This window comes from Quercus lobata, chromosome 11 (genome assembly GCF_001633185.2).
Source record: "Quercus lobata isolate SW786 chromosome 11, ValleyOak3.0 Primary Assembly, whole genome shotgun sequence".
NCBI lineage: Eukaryota > Viridiplantae > Streptophyta > Magnoliopsida > Fagales > Fagaceae > Quercus > Quercus lobata.
Genome location: NC_044914.1, coordinates 21,366,401 through 21,383,660, shown reverse-complemented (window position 1 = coordinate 21,383,660; position 17,260 = coordinate 21,366,401). Strand labels below are relative to the sequence as shown.

Genomic DNA, 17,260 nt, shown 5'->3' with positions numbered 1-17,260 from the left:
GAATTGTTAAGACTTAAAACAAACTAATAAATAAAAGAATTTTGAGCAATAATAATTAAAGTTCACTTAGTGACAATGATTAATATGTTTATTGTATTCGAAAACAATGGATGATTTCCAAGATTTCATCTTAGTAATAATTAGTATGTTCATTATATTATGAGACTATATGTCAAATGAACTAATAGTTTATATTTTATTTTTTTGCTAATATTATTGACAAATTTGTAATAAAGAAACATCGAAAACAACAAGATTCATTTATCTTCTTATTGGGCCTCCTAAAAAAAATTTCTAGAGCTGCCATCTATCAGTGTCACTACTTTTCAACACAAAAAACAGTTGGCCAGTTGGCCTGCCTTCAAATCTAGCTGATATTGAATCGAATCACGTAAAAGAAATTTCATTCATAGAAGAAAGAATCTAATTCTCCACCATTCCCTTAAGTGCCGAATATTGACATATGGTACAAAAAATGATTCCTGCATGGTTCACTTTAAAATCCGTAGGAACTGGGTCTAGCACCATTAGGTGTTGTATGCAGAACATTAAGTAATGGAAGGCAAAAGTGAAAGGTGCAGTTGGTGTGGGGTGCAACTACTTGTGCCCCCAGAAACCAAAAGCATTCAATGTTCTGTATGCAATGGCATAACTCGGGTTCGATCAAATGATCGTTGGGTTCAAGTCCAGGACTCAATTAGCCATACAGCAAATCGGTTTAAAGACCTTGTCAATACAGTGGTTTCTGGATCGGTAAACAGCTATCCAGCATGGAATGCACAAGTTTATGGTTATTATCCTCAGCTGCCACCACCACGACCATCACCGCCATTGACGCCTCCTAACCCGCATGGGAGGAAGCGAGCCCTTTTATGTGGAGTGAGCTATTATGGGCGTAGTTACAAACTCAAAGGAAGTGTGAATGATGTCAGGTGCATGAGATACTTTTTGGTGGAAAAGATGGGTTTTCCCAACGAGTCAATACTCATACTCACAGGTACTAATTAGAGGACCTAATGGATTAATTGAAATGACAGTTCAAAATAATTAGGAAAAACATTTGGATGTTTAAATTTTTCTATATTGTGCTGATAAAAGTCAGGACCAGCAGTTAGTTCGCACATACATTCCAAAGCTAGGACCATCAATTTCATACAAGGTACTGACTTATAAAATTGATGTAATAACACTATCCACAAGCATCAATTTTCAACTCAATTCTCCTCATTGAAAAGAAGCATCCTCCTTTCAAAAGAAGCTTTTAGTACCAAACCATCTTTGGAATAAACAATATCTCAATCTGATGTAAATGTGTGTACTGCGTTTAACTATTAAAACAAAGAAGTTCAAGGACATTAATTTCATGAGCATTAGTTAACAACTTATAAGCTTCTTTGACAAATTAAATGTCTAAGTTGTCACCTAGTTACCAAGTACGGGTAACATTCTAAGTTAAGAACCTGTAGATCAATGAAAATGCAGGTGAGCCTATCATTATATATAATGATATTAGCTAGGTGCCAATATCTGATAGTTATGTTTGAACTGAATAATTTTATTTCAATATTTCATAGAATTCTAATCTTAAATCATGAACGTAATCAACAAACTAACTAGCACTTCAAATTCTAGCCTAGTAATAGCTGGACTCTAAATCTTTCTAAAATAACAAGATTAGTGACTCGCGGTCTCAAGGGAATCTGGACCAAAAATAAATATCTTACCTTCCCAAAACGAAAAACCAAAAGAAAAACAAAAGTAAATTATGCTGTTTATTCGTATCCTTCCTGCTAACATTTTGAACAACCTACAGAGGACGAGACAGACCCACTTAGGATCCCAACAAAACATAACATCAGAATGGCCTTAAAATGGTTAGTCCAGGGGGTTCAGTCAGGTGATTCATTGGTCTTCCATTTCTCGGGCCATGGCTCAAGGGAGCGTGACAAAAACATGGATGAGATTGATGGGTACGACGAAACACTATGCCCTGTTGACTATGAGACTCAGGGGAAGATAATTGATGATGAAGTGAATGACACCATCGTTAGGCCAATACCCCGTGGTGCCAAACTTCATGCCATTATCGATGCCTGCTATAGTGGAACCGTACTTGACTTGCCTTTCCTGTGCAGGATGAATCGGTATGATACTTGTTTTATAGTAATGATTCTTGATTAGTTGATCATATTGAAAACAGAAGTACATTCTTGTGTCGGAGCAGGGAAGGAGTATACACCTGGGAATTTCAAACATATACACCAAGTGTTTATAAAGGCACCAGTGGTGGGCTAGCGATCTCTTTTGGTGCTTGTGATGATCAGCAGACTGCTTCAGACACAACTGTGAGTTATATATACTTCTTCAACAATATATCTATAGATTTAGATAGCTACACCCCAAAATAATCTGACTGTTTAAAATCAGAGATGAACATACTATTTTTTTTTTTAATAAGATGAACATACTAATTTGGCAATAGGGTAGTACTGTTGGTTTTCCTAGCCAATGAGAAATTTTTATGCATCTTTCTAATTGCTATCAAGGATTGTGATTGCTTTCAAAGTGCACTCCATCTTGTAAATCCTCCATGCTATTGCTTCACTATTGATTTATATATGTGTGTGTATATATATATATATATATGTGATCCGTTGGCATTCATAAGAGATTGCAAGAATATTATAAAGGAAGAATTGAGAATTCTTGGCTATTAGATTGATTTATTTTGAAACATGGGAAATGATGTCACATAAGTCTAAAGAAAGCACACACAATACTCTCTTGATAGAACATAAACTAAATTGTTAATTCCTGGTAGTAAACTTCGAATTCATAAGGGGTTTCCCTAAATCCACAAGGAGAAGAAAACTAGAATCCACCAAAGAAATAATTTGACATAAGTCTGTGTTTATTGATAATAGTCTGATTTGCCTCTGATGGCTACAAAACATATAATTACTGAAAAAAAAAAAAAAAAAAAAAAAAAAAAAAAAAAAAAAAAAAAACCCTAATTCGCACTAATTACGCGATTAGGTGACAAAATACTGAAATTTACCAAAATGGCAAAATTGAGTTAAATGTAGAATCATAAACTACTGGCCTTTATATACTTCTTCAACAATATATCTATAGATTTAGATAACTACACCCCGAAATAATCTGACTGTTTAAAATCAGAGATGAACATACTAATTTGGCAATAGGGTAGCACTATTGGTTTTCCTAGCCAATGAGAAATTTTTATGCATCTTTCTAATTGCTATCAAGGATTGTGATTGCTTTCAAAGTGCACTCCATCTTGTAAATCCTCCATGTTGTTGCTTCACTATTGATTTATATATATATATATATATATATATATATATATATTGTGGGGCCAGAGAATTTGTGATCCCGACTCACTTTATGTTAGGGCCCAAGGCTCGCACCGAGGAGAGACGTTGCCGAGGATATTCGACAAAAGTCCCAATAGCCTAGAGAGATAGCCGAGGATGATCCTGTCCTCGACATCCCAAAACACTCCCAAAAGAAAATGCGAGTACAGTAGGACACGCACAGGGGTACAATGTAGGAGCGGTTCAAGGGAAAGTTGTCACCTCCACATTAAATGCGTCAACAAACATCCTGGCCGCATTAAGGGGGAAAGGACCCCTGAATAATGTGGCGACAGAGAACAAAGGAAAGGCTGCCATTACTGCAATTAAGTACTCTGCGTCTGACAAAGTCATGCTCTTCAGCTTTTACAACCACCCCCAACCACTTTGGGTATGGGCTGATAAGACCAATATCGGCCCTCTAAAGCTAAACCTACACGTGGACGTTCGAGAGAGAAAAAAAGCCAATATAAAAGGAGGAGGAAGCACGCCAAAAAGGGAGATGGTCTCCAGGGCCATTGAACCCTAGCATAAAAAGAATAATAAGAACATTAAGCTCCTCGGACAAGATCCAAGGACCGGAGCCACTCAGGCCGTGCCGAGGATAAAGTCTTCTTGGATACGCTCAGTTCACCAAGACTAACGACTGTCCGTTCACCAAGGCCTAGCCTTTTAGCCCACTCTCTACAAATTTATTGTTTAGGCCTTTAACGTTCGAACCCAATACCAATTTGAGATCGAAACAAATTGAGTCCTTATAATTGGCGCTGTCTGTAGGAAGGCTTGTGCGTTGGCGCAGGCGGCGGTTAGTCATGGTGGGATCAAGCCCCTGTCAACCAGGGTCCTTCAAAAGAAATAGTTTTGGCGGTGGTGCAAGTTATGCGAAAGCCTCTCCATCATTTCCAGCAGCGCGCGTTTGCTGCCCTAACTCAGTTCCCACTCAGGGCTACACTTCGAAGCGTCAGTGGCACGGGCAATTCTAGGGGCTTCTAACATAAAGTTTATGCCACACACATATGCTGAGGGGCTAATCCTCGTTGTACAAGAAAATATAAGTGTTGGACAGAACTAACGTCTTGCATGGTCCTCAGACTCAAACCTATGGGGAAACCAACTACTTCAAGAAAATATAAGTGTTGGATAGAACCAAGGTCTTGTATGGTCCTCGGACTCAAACCTATGGGGAAACTAGTCACTAAAAAAATATAAGTGTTGGACTGAACCAAGGTCTTGCATGGTCCTCGGACTCAAACCTATGGGGAAGCCAACTACTTCTAGAAAATCTAAGGGCTAGACAGAACCAAGGTCTTGCATGGTCCTCAGACTCAAACCTATGGGGAAACTAGTCACTAGAAAATGGCTTAAGTCCTAGACAGAATGGAAATCCCGCGCGGTCCTCGAACCCACAATTCTAAGGAAACTAGCACAACCGAGTGCTTAGACCCAGTGTAGTCATACCTCGGTCCTCGGACTGGATGCCCAAAACAAGTTAAGGCTATGAATACCGTCTAAAACGCGGCAAAGCACCCTAGTGCCCGGCGACCCCCTCGGACAATTCATTTTAGGTTACACGCCGTCGGGTGATATCACCCCATATGCAATACAAAACATTCAGCTATTATCCCGGTTAGTCTCATAAGGCTAGCCTACTTGAAGTCGGCATTGTTGTGCCCGTCAGTTTTAATAAAGTTCAAAGTGATAACTTTCTGGTAACAAGGGCATCGGCCCTAAGTACTGTTCGAAGGAAAAGGACACCAGCACATCCATTCACAAAATAATTATTGCGGAAAAGAAAGAACACGCAAAATGGGATAAAGTCATCTTTTATTAGACAAAGAAGTAGTACAGCGTACAATAAGGGGGTTAAACAAGCCTACACCAGAAGCTAACTACAAAAGCAAAAGGAAAAAAAAAAAAAAAAAAAAAAAAAAAAAAAAAAAGGGATACATGGGAACGATAAATCCTCCAATTTTGCTCTAGCAACGACTAAGCACGTCCGGATGGCACCAGTGATGGAAGAGAAGAAGAAGCAGAGGCGCCTGGGTGGCACCAGTGATGGAAGAGAAGAAGAAGCGAAGGCACCTAGATGGCACCAATGATGGAAGAGAGGAAGAAGCAGGGATGCCAAATCCCCGTACCAGCTCTGACTGCAATCGAGCAAGTATCATATTAGCAGCAATCGAGCAAGAACGGATGGTACCGGCGATGAGAAATCTCAGTGTTGTCGCACCAAAAATCTGATCGACCTCCACCTGCTCCGGATTTTGGCTGAAGGAAGAAAAGGCTCATTTCTTGCCTTATCAAGGGGAAGAAGTGTCTTGAGTCTTTGTTTCCCTTGCCCTGACCGGGCCATCTTGAGTCTTGAAGAAACCCAAGGCTTCTGGAGAGGGTGTGGTCCTTTTGCCCTAATCCTGGATTTGACCATATCACCCCCTAAGACTCAGTCACACTAGTAATGGGGACTATGGGCACAACTGGAGGGTTAGGGATTTAAAAAACTTAAAGGGTCTGCAAATAAAGGAAATGACCCCCCACCGTGCTTCTTATATGGGGGGCAAGCCTGGCGGCATTTAATCTGTACAAATCTCCAAGAAAAACTACAAACGAGATAAGTCCCGCTTAATTCCCAAAGCCGTCTTCAGCCGTTGGATTTGCGTCGCCTCGTAAAGAGACCTTATTATAGGCGCGCCTCGTGTACCGAAACGGTAGGAATGCGGCGTGGGTAAACTAAAAGAATGTCTCACAATTAGGAGCGTGTCCCAGGCAAACGAAGAGGCTCCGGCATTGATGAAGGACAAGACTTGGCAAGCCATGACATAGGCCCGACGTCACCAAAACCCTCATCTCCGTCTGAGGAGCCGGACAGCAGGATTTTGAAGGGCTATTGTGGGGCTAGAGAATTTGTGATCCCGGCCCACTTTACGTTAGGGCCCAAGATCCACGCCGAGGAGAGACGTTGCCGAGGACATCCAACGAAAGTCCCAATAGCCTAGAGATATAGCCGAGGACAATCCTGTCCTCGGCATCCCAAAGCGCTCCCAGAAGAAAGGGCGAGTACAGTAGGACACGCACGGGGGTACAGTGTAGGAGCGGTTCAAGGGAAAGCTGTCACCTCCGCATTAAATGCGTCAACAAACGTCTTGGCCGCATTAAGGGGGAAAGGACCCCTGAACAGTGTGGCGACAGAGAACAAAGAAAAGGCTGTCATTACTGCAATTAAGTACTTTGTGCCTGACGGAGCCATGCTCTTCAGCTTTTACAACCACCCCCAACCACTTTGGGTATGAGCTGATAAGACTAGTATCAGCCCTCTAAAGCTGAACCTATACGTGGACGTTCGAGAGAGAAAAAAAGCCAATATAAAAGAAGGAGGAAACACGCCAAAAAGGGAGATGGTCTCTAGGGCCATTGAACCCTAGCGTAAAAAGAATAATAAAAACATTAAGCTCCTCGGACGAGGTTCAAAAACCGGAGCCACTCAGGCCGTGCCGAGGATAAAGTCTTCTTGGATATGCTCAGTTCACCTCTATGTGACCATCATGAACACCATGACTAACGACTGTCCATTCACCAAGGCCTAGCCTTTTAGCCCACTCTCTACAAATTTATTGTTTGGGCCTTTAACGTTCGAATCCAATACCAATTTGGGATCGATACAAATTGAGTCCTTACATATATATATATATATATATATATATATAAAAATATATATCTGTGATCCGCTGGCATTCATAAGAGATTGCAAAAATATTATAAAGGAAGAATTGAGAAGTCTTGGCTATTAGATTGATTTATTTTGAAGCATGAGAAATGATGTCACGTAAGCCTAAAGAAAGCACACACAATACTCTCTTGATAGAACATAAGCTAAACTATTAGTTCCTGGTAGTAAACCTCGAATCCATAAGGGATTTCCCTAAATCCACAAGGAGAAGAAAACTAGAATCTACCAGAGAAATAATTTGACAAAAATCTGTGTTTATTGATATTAGTCTGATTTGCCTCTAACGACTACAAAATATATAAATACTGAGAAATAAAACATCTAAAATCCTAATTCGCACTAATTACGCGATTAGGTGACAAAATACTGAAATTTACCAAAATGGCAAAATTGAGTTAAATGCAAAATCATAAACTACTGACCTTAAGGGTTGTCCCAAAACAAATGAGACCTTATTCTGACTTTTAAATTAAAAGTTGTTAAGGAAAAACAAATATTACTATAAATAGCAAAAACACTATTTTCAAAGCCTTAATGAAGGAATTCGCCTAAATTTTGGCGACGTTCATGAATCTGGATCAAAATGCCATTTCTCTTCAACCTACCAAATTTCATGCAATTCCAAAACTATCACCCCGATGGCCTCTATTAGCACCTCCTTTTGATCTTGCATTGTGACTTCCTACACCCTTACTACTCTAGGAAGGCATGTGCTGTCTGTTCTACATCAAGAAGCATTTGTTGGGTATGCTTGTGTTTGTGAAAGTCCCATGTAGAAAAAAACAATAACAAAAACAAAAAAACAAAAAAACAAAAAAAAAAAAAAAAGAATTTGACGAATTAATATAAAATGGTTGGACCGTCACAAGTCTTATAGCTTAACTAGCCCGTTTTCATATTTCCCAATAAAGATTTACAGGATTAAATCCCCCTGCGAATTATATATATAATATATATAGGTAGTCAAGTGATCATATACACGCCTTTTAGAAAGCTTTTTGTGCCATATGTGATTGCAATTACATGAAAGTCTATGAACAGCGTATTTCCTAATCTTAAATCCATGTAGAATGAAGTTATGAAAAGTGAAAATGGTCAAGGTTGACAAACATAATTGAAAGCAAACACTTGGAGACAAAATATTCTTTTATTAATTGGATGGATAATATTTGTTTAGTATCCAACTTCCAAGTGCAGGCTTTGGCAGGTAAGGCTTCAACAGGTGCCTTGACATATTGCTTCATCCAAGCTGTGCAAACTGAACCTGGATTAACTTATGGCCGCTTGCTTAATTCCATACGCCAACAAATTCGTGAGGCCAAAACTGGAATACGCCTCAATGGTCCAATTGCATCTCTCATTAATAAAGTATTAGGCGCAGACTTATCACAGGTACTATATTAATTACTATCTATCTTGGTAAATGCAGTTAGTTGATTCTCTCCCAAAAAAAAAAAAAAAAAAAATGTAGCTAGTTAATTAATTCTTATATACAGTTTGTGTGTATGTGTATATATATATATATATATATATATATATATATTCACAGGATGTAAAATATAGTGATACAATAAAAAAATATCCACAGAAATTTACAATTAGGGAAAGAGTTAGGATTTCCCCTTTGGAGGGGCCAAAGTATTAAGATAAATTTTTCACCATTTAAGAATAAGAATTAAACAAAGATTCAAAAATAAAGTACATAAAAAATAAAATTAACCTATATTTGGTGTTAACAACGAAGTATAAATAAAAGAGATAATAGAATGATTGTTTCTTAATACATTTTACTTTAATCATATATGAAAACATAACTTGATATTCTTTTAATTTCACAGTAGTTTCCTGAACTCCAAAATTAGAGGCTACCTTAAATTCTTTTATAAAAACAAAATCATGTTATCATATTTTATTTGGGCACCTAATTCTATACAAAATAAAATAAAATAAAATAAGCTTTGCAAGTAAAAAAAAGGATCAATTGATAACTAAGACAGTGATAATGTGAGAAAAATATAATTTTAAAAAAAATGAAAAAAATAAATAATTCGTAATAAAAATATCACTTCTCTAGTTTAACTCTATTGAAATTATTCAATAGTATTTTTTATCATCAAACTATAATAAAAATGATGGGTTTTTAGCATAATTTGTTCAGGTTTTTTTAGCTATATCAACACCCAAACATAGGACATATATAGTAAGCCTACAGTTTCATTATTTCTAACACGGAAATCAGTAAAATAAATGAAATAATATATTTTCCCATCTCAAAGTTGAAGCATTTTTTTGTCAAGAAAATAAAATCATTAATAAGATTGTTATAGAAATTTTTTTTTTTCAAAATTAATTCCAAAGATAGAGAATGATAGTATCACATGCCTTCAATATATAGACAGTATGACATTTAAAAAAAAAAAAAAAATCAATAGTTGGGAGAAAGGGAATTTCAATTTTAAATATCTCCATTAAAAACATCATGCGGTCTCAGTTAAGTTACAAAGTGTTTAGCTCGCCAATATCACTTGTGTCTATTTATGTAATAACCTTTTTTGAAAAAAAAAAAAAAAAAGATCATAACGGAGGATTTCTTGGTCATTTCCATTTCTTTTAATAATTTTGCACTTATTAAATTCTTAAAAGAGGTTAGGTATACCTTTTGGAAAGGGGAAAAAATTCAAGGACTGGGAAGGCCATGGCCCTCCTAGCCTAGGTCTAAATGCAGCTCCATTCCGGTTTACAACCCTCTCTACCTTTCTTTCATATTGGATAAAATAGTTATATGGCATAGGGATTTGAACCCAAGTCCCCCATGCTCAAAACTGTTAATGACACATTAACCATTAAAGTAAGTCAACTTCTTGAGTCTTTATGTTACAAAATATTTTATTTGGTATATATAATTAAATAAATCTTTTTTATTTTGTCACAGTTTGACCTTAGTTGAATCTCCGTCTAACCTTAAAAATCTTAAACCTCTCATTTTTTTTGATTCTTTGAACAGATTAGGTTTCAAAACAATATTTTCTCCCCTTTTATTTATAGGGCAGTTCACAATTCCTCCTTAAACTATAAAATTAAAGCAATGTCCCCTCTTAACTATTGAAAATGAGCAAATAGCCCTTACCATTAGTTCAATTATGAACCCATAACATAATTTTTAAATTTTCCACAACCAAATTACTAAAATGCCTCTAAGAGGGGAATCTCTCTCTCTCTCTCTCTCTCTCTCTCTCTCTAAAGTAATGCTATAATTATTTTGTGATTGCAGGAGCCTCAATTGTCATCATCAGAGAAGTTCGACATTTACTCAAAGCAATTTCTATTATAACTTAGTTTACCATTAGCTATGGGTGAGCCACTATTCAAAAGTAATGAATTTTATCATCTAATTACGCATTTGGTCCTCAAACTCTGCCTCATGTTTTAAAACAGTCCTAATATTTTGAAATGTTTCATTTTAGTACTTGTACTTTTAAGTTTGTGTCAAAAAATATCTATGATGTTAGTTTTGCTTTAATTTTGAGTTGAGATTGTTTAGAGAAATCTTAGGGATTTTTATAGTAGCAAATGAGGAAAGGGTTGGTTATTTAAAAACTTTGTTTGCTTGTTGTATATCTGTTTGAAGATAGATAAAATCAAAGTAGAGTTAACAGCAGGACCTTTTTTACATGAACTTATAAGCATAAGGACTAAAATGAGACACTTCAAAGGATAAGGATCCTTTTGAAACATGGGAAAAATGTTAAGGGATGAATGTGTAATTAAATCTAATTTTATTCATAAGATTGTCAATAACAACTTGGGATCACCTTCCAGAGAATTTTTTTTGTATATTGTGTTAAGATCGCTATTTATTATCTTATTTTGTCTTAGCCACATGTCAGCTCTTTATTCGTTCACTAATTCCCTTTTTTTTTTCTTTTTTTGAGAAACAAACACACACACACAAGAGAGAGGGAAAGAGGTTCTAACACAAAAGCACACAACTCCACTCAAAAGCCATGGTAACTTTTAAGTAAGGGAAGGGCAAGTTATACTAATTCCCATTTGAAGGCCACATCAACACAATATAAGAAATTGGGCTAAAAACCACATATGTTATGTCCAAGTCAAGAACTCTATTCAAATCAAATGGCATCGGCTTCTTGTGCATGTTCCTTATAGCTAAAAGAATGGCTTATATTTTGCTACATCGCAAATAGAAGTATAGAACTCACGGCCCATATTTCATCACTTCTGTAATGGGCTTGTGGCGCACATTTTTTCTACTCCATAGATTAGGCTTATGACCCGTATGTTATGTACATCAAGAAATAAACTCATGTTTCGTTTCTCTTTTATCATGGACTGGGCTCAAGTAATATATATAATCCTCAATGGATCAAGATTCAATGCTTGCATCATTTCTCTCAATTTGGAATGCGCTTCCTCAAAAAATTATCCATATTTACTCAATGTAACGCCCATATATTTGTAACTAGATTTTAATCATAAGTTTCAATGGCACCAAATCAATATAATGATTTATTATTGAAATTTTAACCGAACCCACTACACATTATCTCCATGTTTCTTCTTCTTCTTCTTCTTTTTTTTCTTTTGAGAGAAAGGTAAAAACACATAATCTCATTCTCATTTATTACAATTAGGGGTGTGCATGGGTTAGGTTGAGGAGTTTTTCAACTCAACCCACCATAGTGGGTAAAAAAAAATCCAATCCAACCCAACCCAACTCATTACAGGAGTCCAACCCAACCCATTTGGATCTGGTTGTGTCAGGTTGAACCCATGGGTTGGATTTTTTTTAATTATTATTATGATTACTAAATTGAACATCAGAACAACATCACAAATAAAAACAAACTTATAACTAAATAATTATTAGCATAACACCAAACAAACAAAAACTATACAAGGAGAACTTAGGGTTTGGGTTTTATTTCAAAAGAGTGGCAAAAAAAAGTAAATAACAGAATTATATAATATTTTTTAAATTTTAAATATATTAAATATAGGTGGATTGGGTCGAGTTACACAGATTTGTGAATCTTATGATCCAAACCCAATCCGACCTATTGTTAAAAAAAATTCATAATCCAACCCAACCCACCAACCCTTAAAAACTGACCTAACCTGACGGGTTGAGTTGGATCGAGTCAGTTTTGGTGGGTAGGCAAGTTCGCTGCACACCCCCTAATAATAACTCATTAACTCTCATTATGCAATGCACTAGTTTAAGGATAATATAATTATTCAATGTTTTGGTAGCACAATAAATTCGTTCTCCCCTCTTTCACTTGAACAATAGAACTAACCATAAATTTAATTAGTAAACTACAATATTATATGAGAGGGGGAATACGCATTTATTGTACTCTTGATACATTGAATAATTACTTGTACAGTAAAAAAATTTATGTCACAACTTTTATATGATCAATTATGAGAGCATTCAAATTAGCTCATGCAAAAATTTCTATCTATTTTACAATAAGAACTTACTTTTTCTATTTTACTTACTCACTTTTCAAAAACCTCACATCAAATTATTTATTTTACACTACATTTTTTTTAAAAAATCAATTTTTCTTGATTTTTTTAATTGGCTCTCTTTTTTCACATACAACAACAATCATCCACTCTCTTCCTTCATTCTCAAGATAGATAGATAGATAGATATTTATATATATATATATATATATATAAAGAAAGAAAAAAAGAAAGAATAAAAAATAAAATGCAAAATGAGTAATACTGGTATAAATTTACATGGTTATAGTAGCAACGATGTATTTTTACAAAACTTTGTATGACCTGATGTGAATGAATTTTGAGTTTGGTTGGCTACAATATGGTTATTTTTCTATAATACGAGTACGGATATAACTGATTTGAGTTTTAGGGAAAAAAAAATGAAGGGTCCATGTGAAAACAATGATGGTTATTTTTCTATAATACGTGTACTGATATAAGTCATAACTTCTATTAAGACCGTAAACGAATCAAGTTCTTTATGAACAACTCAACTCAACTCAACTTGAGAAAAAGTTTGTTTATGTTCTTTTATTTAGTAAACAAGCAAGACTCATGTCCAACTTTATGCTCGATTATTAAACAAGTCAAGATTAAACATAATAATGTGTTCGTGAAGAAACTCGTGAACATGATGGCTCAATTAACTATTAATAATACTACACATTTATATGTGTCCAAATAGCTCGCGAACAAGCTCGAGCTTGCTTAATAGGCATATGAACCAAGTTTGAATATTTAATATTGTTTAGTAATGAGCTTGAGCTCGACTTGTGTTCGAAATAAGATGAAATAAACAAGCCTGAATTTTTTAAAACTTGACCTAGCTAGTCAGCTTGGTTCATTTACCTCCCTAATTTCTATAAATAGTGTTATTCTAAAAAAATAAAAAGAGATGCTCAAGTAGACACTATTCATAATGTCAAAGAAATTAAAAATAAAAATAAAAATAAAAGACAAAATACCGATAGCATTGTACAAGCATTTGACTTTTGTTATTCTCAATGCAATATTCTTAGGTCCGATTTTCCTTTATGTAAAAATTAAAAATTAAAAAAAAAAAAAAAAAAAAAAAAAAAAAAAAAAAAAAAAGAGGAAAAAATCACAATGATAACAGTACAAACTGTCAACCATTCAACACATACGTAGGTAAAGATTAAAGAGTTTTTTTTTTTTTGGAAATAAACGGCAGAAATTTATTCAAAGAAAGAATAAGTTTATACAAAGTAATGCAGCATCAAAAAACAACCATGCATGCTAAACTTGTACTAGCTACATAACTTTCTCTTCACCAACAAAACAACAACTATAAACAAATAAGTTACAGCAAGAAATGCCAAAGAAAAAACAAGACTATCTAACTATTCCTCAAGACAAAATTCCATAATTAGCTTCCAAATATTCTAAAACATGGGCTGCAGCAGACATGGCTAGAAAAGAGATGCACAAGTAGACACTATTCATAATGTCAAAAAAATTTAAAAAAAATAAATAAATAAAAGACAAAATACTGATAGCATTGTACAAGCATTTGACTTTTGTTATTCTCAATGCAATATTCTTAGGTCTGATTTTCCTTTATGTAAAAAAAAAAAAAAAAAATTAAAAAAAAAGAGCAAAAAATCACAATGATAACAGTACAAACTGTCAACCATTCAACACATAAGTAGGTAAAGATTAAAGAGTTTTTTTTTTTTTTTTTTTTTTTTGGAAATAAACGGCAGAAATTTAAATACGGCAGAAATTTATACAAAGTAATGCAGCATCAGAAAACAACCATGCATGCTAAACTTGTACTAGCTACATAACTTTCTCTTCACCAACAAAACAACAACTATAAATAAATAAGTTACAGCAAGGAATGTCAAAGAAAAAACAAGACTATCTAACTATTTCTCAAGACAAAACTCCATAATTAGCTTCTAAATATTCTAAAGTATGGGCTGCAGCAAACATGACTAGAAAAGAAATGCTCAAGTAGACACTATTCATAATGTCAAAAAAATTAAAATTAAAAATAAAAATAAAAGACAAAATACCGATAGCATTGTACAAGCATTTGACTTTTGTTATTCTCAATGCAATATTCTTAGGTCCGATTTTCCTTTATGTAAAAATAAAAATTTTTAAAAAAAAAAAGAAAAGGAAAAAATCACAATGATAACAGTACAAACTGTCAACCATTCAACACATAAGTAGGTAAAGATTATTTTCTCAAAAAAAAAAGAAGGTAGGTAAAGATTAAAGAGTTTTTTTTTTTTTTTTTTGGGAAATAAACGGCAGAAATTTATTCAAAGAAAGAATAAGTTTATACAAAGTAATGCAGCATCAAAAAACAATCATGCATACTAAACTTGTACTAGCTAGATAACTTTCTCTTCACCAACAAAACAGCAACTATAAACAAATAAGTTACAACAAGGAATGCCAAAGAAAAAACAAGACTACCTAACTATTCCTCAAGACAAAACTCCATAATTAGCTTTCAAATATTCTAAAGCATGGGCTGCAGCAGACATGGCTAGAAAAGGGATCAGGTCGTAGAGTACCGAAACGAGCCTCATTCCGCTTATTCCAAATCATCCAGCTAGATAGGGAGAAATTAAAGAAATAAGAGTAAAGTAGAGAAATGAGTAAGAAAGGGAGAGATGCTGACAGAATGAGACGTACTAGATGGTGTTGAACGGAGGGACTGCATCAATGTGTCACTCTCGTTGATTGGGATAGACTTAGGCAGTGCGGCTCACATGGTGCCTTCTACCAGAGTCTAGATTGTCCAGACTAGACTCTATTTTGATTTATTTGGCAGTGCGGCTCACATGGTGCCTTCTTGGGTTGGATGGGTGATACACGATTAATGAGTAAAAATTAATATTACGATCCAAACGTGATCACCATAAATAAAGGTCTTTCAAAATTAATAAATCCACCGAATTTCAAAGTAATGGATGAAGAATGACTGATATTTATTTGGCGTAAATGCACTTTGGTCCCTACGTTTTAATCTTATTTCTATTTTGGTCACTAAAATGAAAAACACATTTTATTTTGGTCCCTATCATCATCTCACTAACAAAAATATCCTACATAGTAGATAAAGTGTACTGTTGGCACATTAAATATTGATGTAACCAATAAAATAAGAATAATACTAGAAATACAAACTATTTTACAAAAAATTTTACAAACTGCTAATGTGGTAAATGATTATTGGTAAATGAAAAAATGATATTAATAATGGGCCTAAATAAAAACTAATAAGAGGTTAGTCACATCAACATTTTGTAAAAATGTTATAAAATAGATTGTGTCTGTAGCATTACTCATAAAATAATACTCATTCCGTCTCAATTTGTTTATCCTGTTAAAAAAGTTAAACTTTTTAAGTAATTATCATTTATTGTCTTGTCTGTTTTATAAAAATGTATAAGTTTACAAAACTACTTTTAAATAAATTTATCATCTTTCTTTTAAAAAAATAGTTATTCTTAATGAGACAACTAAAAATGTGCCTCAATTAGATTGATTTTTTAAATATTTGTTAGTTTTCTTTTCAAATAATTTTGAAAATAAAGTAGGAGTATAATAGGAACATTAGTAAATTAATGACTTTTATTTTTAGAAATAGGACAATATTTTGGGATATCCCAACATGAAATAGAGGACAAACAAACTAGGACGGAGGGAGTATTAAAAAATGTCACATCAGCATAAAATAATGATTAAAAAAGACACATTAGCATCCACATCAACTTTTGATTTTTTAAAATTAATTTATCAATTTTAACAAAATAAAAAAACAAAAAAAAAATTAGAACCCAAAATACACAAGAATTCAGATGTAGTTTCATTTTAAACATGAATAAGAAAGAATACAAATCCTTAAAATTTAATCACAGGAACACAAACCCATAAAAAAATAAATTTACCGACAAGATAAACACAAATTACCAGCAAAAACATCCAACCAAACACCACCAAAACCAGCAAAAACTCCACTAAAAAAAAACCAAAAAAAAAAAAAAAACTCTCAGTCTTTAAGGGTGTGTTTGTTTGGAGGTAAAATAGGATGGATGAAAAATTTTGGAGAGAAAATAGGAAGGAAAACTTTTTTGGTAGGTGTTTGTTTGGAAGGAGGGGAGGGAAAAAAATTGGTGAGGTCCGGGTGTTTTCTCTCTGGACCTACCAAAATATTTTCTCTCCAAAATAAAAAGAAAATTGAGTGAGAGGAATTTAATAGATAAATGAAAAAAATGCCAATGAACACTTACACATGGGCCTGTCCAATCCGTTGCTCCTTTTTCTTTTTCTTTTTGTCTAGTCCTCGTCTGGTCTATACGTTGCCTTTGCCCTTTTCTTTTTTTTTTTCTTTTTTTTGGCCATTGCCTCTTCCTTTTTTTTCTTTTTTCTTTTTCTTTTGATTTCCTGGGCAGCTTCGTCCAGTTGCTCTTCTTTTTTTTTTTTACTTTTCTTTTTCTCGTTTGCTTTCTTTGTGATTTTTTGTTTTTTGTTTTTGGTTTTTTTTTAGACATGATTTTTTTTTCTAGATATGGTTTTTTATTTCCTAATAGATTTGGGTGATTTTTTTTTTTTTTTGTCACTCTTCTTGTTTTAATAGGGCTTC

The 17,260-nt window shown here is 34.2% G+C and overlaps 1 protein-coding gene across 1 annotated transcript; it reads left to right on the top strand.

The window, feature by feature from the left end:
- Positions 1-540: 540 nt before the first annotated feature.
- Positions 541-10,528, top strand: LOC115969263 (metacaspase-1-like). The gene is made up of 5 exons (XM_031088874.1): positions 541-997; positions 1,814-2,144; positions 2,225-2,345; positions 8,299-8,493; positions 10,373-10,528. Exons 1-5 carry the CDS (start codon positions 556-558, stop codon positions 10,430-10,432), a joined length of 1,149 nt encoding a protein of 382 aa, XP_030944734.1. The 5' UTR covers positions 541-555; the 3' UTR covers positions 10,433-10,528.
- The last annotated feature ends 6,732 nt before the right edge of the window (positions 10,529-17,260 follow it).